The sequence below is a fragment of the Tupaia chinensis genome, unplaced genomic scaffold, assembly GCF_000334495.1.
Source record: "Tupaia chinensis unplaced genomic scaffold, TupChi_1.0 Scaffold000024_1, whole genome shotgun sequence".
In the NCBI taxonomy this organism is placed as follows: Eukaryota; Metazoa; Chordata; class Mammalia; order Scandentia; family Tupaiidae; genus Tupaia; species Tupaia belangeri.
Window position 1 is genome coordinate 88,131 of NW_006159454.1, and position 4,468 is coordinate 92,598.

At 55.8% G+C, this 4,468-nt stretch overlaps 1 protein-coding gene across 1 annotated transcript in view; it reads right to left on the reverse strand.

Annotated features, from left to right (window-relative positions):
* Positions 1-4,468, reverse strand: part of LZTR1 (leucine zipper like post translational regulator 1) — a 36,654-nt gene that overhangs the window by 26,530 nt on the left and 5,656 nt on the right. Inside the window, 5 exon segments of the mRNA XM_006140188.3 lie at positions 608-747; positions 1,387-1,444; positions 1,983-2,066; positions 2,439-2,547; positions 2,871-2,950. Coding sequence (XP_006140250.1) covers positions 608-747; positions 1,387-1,444; positions 1,983-2,066; positions 2,439-2,547; positions 2,871-2,950 — 471 coding nt within the window.

Sequence of the window (4,468 nt, forward strand, 5' to 3'; positions counted from 1 at the left end):
GAATGCCTAGCCAGGGGCCTCCCTGCCAGGCACTATCTTTTCTCTGCAGACACTGGTCTCCCCATGTCAGGATCCCCTTGCTTCAGCCTCCCTGCTAGGATTTCAGGCTGGCACCACCACACCCAGCTCTTTTCCAGGCAGGGCCTCACTAGGATGCTCGGGCCACCCTTCTCCCTGAGCCTCCCCAGGTCAGTGGGATTCCAGGCCCGTGCCACTGTGCATGGTCTGTCAGTTGGACTGGGAATCGAACTGGGGAAGCATATGGTCCCAGCTTGCAGAGTCTTAGCAGTGCACACCACCGCAATGCACACCACCACAGCAGGTCAGCTAAACCCCAGGGCCCTGCTGGGGACTGCACATCCTTGCCGGGGCTGTGTGCTCCTGCTGTCTGGGGGAATCCATCCTCCTCTTCCTCCCCTGCCCACCCCTAGACAGAGCGGCACTATGAATCCACTAGGCTGACTTCCCAGCCTGACCCCTCAAATGCTGGGGCGTCTGCCCAGGACGTGTGCTCCTGTGGTACAGCGGAGCTCAGGGGAGGGGCTACCATGGGGACCGGGTGCAGGCATGGCCACTGACCAGGGCTCCCGGCAACCAGGGCACTCACGTCTTGTCCTTGAATTCGAACTGGAAGAGGTTGTTGGTTATCTTGGCTCCGCTCTGCCCTGAGAACACAAACATCTTGTCCCGGCACACGGCCACGGGGAAGTTGCAGCAAGACGGGGGGATCTCGCCACTCTGGGCCACCTGGGGCGGGGGCGGGGAGAGAGGGAAGCTCAGAGGAGCCCTGGCATGACCTGGGCTCACACTTCCACACACTTAGACTGAAGAGTTGGGATTCATTCTTGACACTTCTGTGGATAAGGGTTGACAGATTAAGTGGTTTTTTAGAATTATTTATTTTACTTGTTATTATTATTATTATTTAACCAGAGAGTAAGAGAAAGGGAAAGTGAGAAAGCAAGCTGCCAGGTGCAGGACTCGAACCGTAGTTGGCCATGTGGGAGTCTAGCACCTTAACTACTGCACCACCTGCTGGCCCCGACAGATGAATTTTTCCAGACAGCTTATAAGTTTTTCCAGGGGAATCAAAGCCCACGGGGAACCAGGTGAGCAGGGCTAGACAGTCTAGCATGCTGCCCTCGCTGTGTTCAAGTGAGGGCGGCCGAGGCCCAAATCACATTCATCCTGAGCGGCTCTGTCCACCCAGACCACGGAGTCTCTGGAACCCGCCGCTGGCACTGGTTGTGCTGACTGGGCTGGTCGGGGAGGAGGGAGGCTGGGGTCGAGGTTGAGCTTTGGCAAAGCAGAGAAAGCACCCTCTGCCCCGACCCTGCACTGACTCCCGGAGTCCCCGCCGACACCCCAATCCCCGGCACCCCTCACCTCCTCCCAGCACGTGAGCTCCCGGTCCTGGAGGCCAATCGTCCACATGTCATTCAACCTGCATTGGGACAGAGGGGCCAGAGCTTGGGGCTGCTGCACGGACGCCCGCTGGGAGAGGCATGCCACCCGCCTGCACGGGGAGGAGTGTCCTCATGCATGACAGCTGGGTGGTGTGGCAGGGCCAGGCCCCACTCGGCGGTCCCCTGTGCGGGCCGTGGCGACCGCAGGTCCCATAGGAGGCTCTGCACCACCAGGAGCTTCTGCGGTGCTGGGGGTGGGCCTGAGCACATGCTGCTTTAGCTGTTGGGACACGGAAAGTGGATTTTCTAAAAGGAGGAGGAAAACGCTCCTGACGCAGCCTGCCCACAGGCATGGCCCTCAGGTGACTCCTCGCCTTGGCACCCCTTCCAAGCAATCCAAGGGGCCGTGGGCTGGGAGAGGCGGCTCTGCTCGGTGGCCCTCACCTCCATCTGCCCATCTTCTTCCCAAGAGACCCTTAGAGCAGGCTGACTCTTTTGGCCAGAGCCCTCAAATTCCAGGAAGGCACGCTGTGTACCTGAGAGCACGGAGGCAGGGGCACGGCAGGCCCCACCTACCTGGCGTTGCCATCATAGCCGGCGAAGATCCACAGCTTGTCACTGTACACCGTGGCTCCGTGGGCTGACCTGGCGACCGGCAATCTGGCGGGGGAGGGAGAAGTCGAAGAGTGAAGCCACGCAGTGCAAAACCGAGCCTCGGAGCCATATGCCACTGGGGCCGGGGCCACCTCTGGGCTGCCACGGCCACATGTGCCTGAAGCTGGCTCCGAGGGCCTGTGCGGAGCAGGATGAGGAAGTCAGACACCCACACCGCACCTCTCCTAGGCGCCAGTGTGCACTTGGGGCTCTTCTGAAAGGCACCAGCCAAAAGCTGGAACAGGCCGGGGACAGCTGTGGGGGAGTAGCCACTGTCAGTCCCCCCGACAACCCCGCCTCGGGTCCTCAGCTGTAATGCAGCAGCAGGGGACAGACCCAGGACCCAGCCCGTTCCTAAAGGTCTCCGCAGTCTCTCACCGTCCTTCGATCTTCCACTCCGTCCACTGGCCAGTTGCAAACTTGTATTCAAACAGGTCATTTTTATTCTTCAAGTTAGAATTGGAATAAATGTCCCCAGTGTAGCCCCCTAGGTAAAGAGAATGAGAAAGCATCACACCCAGAGGCAGTATTTAAGTCTTCGAGCCCTGGGAGGTAGGGCTTCTGCCCCCATGGAAATCACACAGACCCCCAAAGTGCCTCCTGCCTGCCTGCCTCTGACACAGATGGGTGGGATGCTGGTCCCTGCAGTCCAGCGCAGAGGTGGATGGCCCGCTTCTCTGAGCTCAGGAAGGCTGGGAAAAGGGACCGGGTCTGGCACTGATATTCAGAGTTCTCCAGCCAAGCACACGTGAGCCTGAGACCTGGCGGAGGGCAAGCATCGAGGGGCCTGAGAGGCCAGAGGCTGCTTACCAAAGACGAACATGCTACTCCCATAGACGACAGCCGAGTGGTGATAGCGGGGTGCTGGCGGGGTCCCAGTGGTGAAGGCCCTGGGTGGGCAAAGAGGTGGAGTTTGTGAGGCTCAGCCATGTGACCCATGCCCTACAGGCTGGCCCCCTGCCACCTCCGTGCCTCCTTTTATTTTGTATTTGGAGGGTGATACTTGTTTCGTTATAGAAACTTTTTTTAAAAATTATTTTATTTCACTTTATTTATTTATTTATTTTAATTTGACCAGAGAGGAATAGAGGGAAAGTGAGAAAACAAGCCGCCAAGCTCAGGACTCGAACCTCAGTCGGCCACGTTGGGAGTCCAGCGCCCTTAACCAGCATGCCACCTGCCAGACCCCATTATAGAGACATTTAAAATCACCAGTTAGGTGACTTTAAATAGAACAAGTAGGCACCAGAAATGAATAAATGGGCACTGGAACTCAGAGAACCCCTTGCCAGATGGGATCCAGTGCCTTAGCCACCATGCCACTGCAGGCCCAATTCAGAGTGATTGCTAAAAATCAATTTGTGGAGCTGGCAGGTGGTATGGTGGTTAAGGGCACTGGATTCCCACATGGCTGACTGCAGTTCAAGTCCTAGACCTGGCAGCTTGCTTTCTCACTTTCCCTCTCTCTCTCACTCTGTCCCTCTCTGGTCAAATTAAAATAAATAAATAAAGATAAATAAAATATTTATTTAAAAAATCTGTTTGTAACCTCTAGCTCTATTATAAAACCTAGTGGATCAGTTAGCAGCCTGGCCACGGAGGCAGCCGGATTCCACGTGGGCGACTGCAGTCTGAACGCCAGACACAACAGCTTAAGAACCATGCCAGGGGGCCAGGAGGTGGGGTGGTGGTTCAGGCGCTGAATTCCCACATGGACAACCACAGCTTGAGTCCCAGACCTAGTAGCTTGAAAATCACCCCAGGCACATGTGCGTTCGTGCCCAAAATCCCAGGAGAATGAAGAAGGAATTGCAGTGTGGCTATCCCCTCTGGGGGTGATTTCTCTCACGTTCGCTCTCTCTGGCGAGCGTACATGCCCGATAGCAAAAACTAAAACTAAAACTAATTAAACATGCCAGGTGTGTGTGCAGGGGTGCCCAAAATCTCAAGAGGAGAATGGAGGAGAAGGGACTGTGGTGTGGCCAGCCCCGCTGGGGGCTACTTTTTCACTTCCCTCAACCCATCTCCCTTCAGCTATAGCAAAAATTTTTAAATAAATAAATAGGGGTCAGCAGATGGCATAGTGGTTACATCGCTGGACTCCCACATGGCCAATCATGGCTCAAGTCCCGGACCCAGTGGCTTGAATCACACTGGGTGCATGTGCACATGTCCCTAAGATCCTGGGAGGAGAATGGAGAGAATGGAGAAGGGATTGTGGCACGGCCATCCTCGGGGGGTGGGGGGTGGTGATTTCTCACTTTTCCTCTCACTGTCTGTCTCTCTCCGGCAAGCACACGCACCCTAGGGCAAAAATATCTTAAATACATATACACACACACACACACTCTTTTTTTTTTTTTTGGACTCTTTTTTGAGAGGTTTTCATTGTAGGGCGCGTTCGCTCA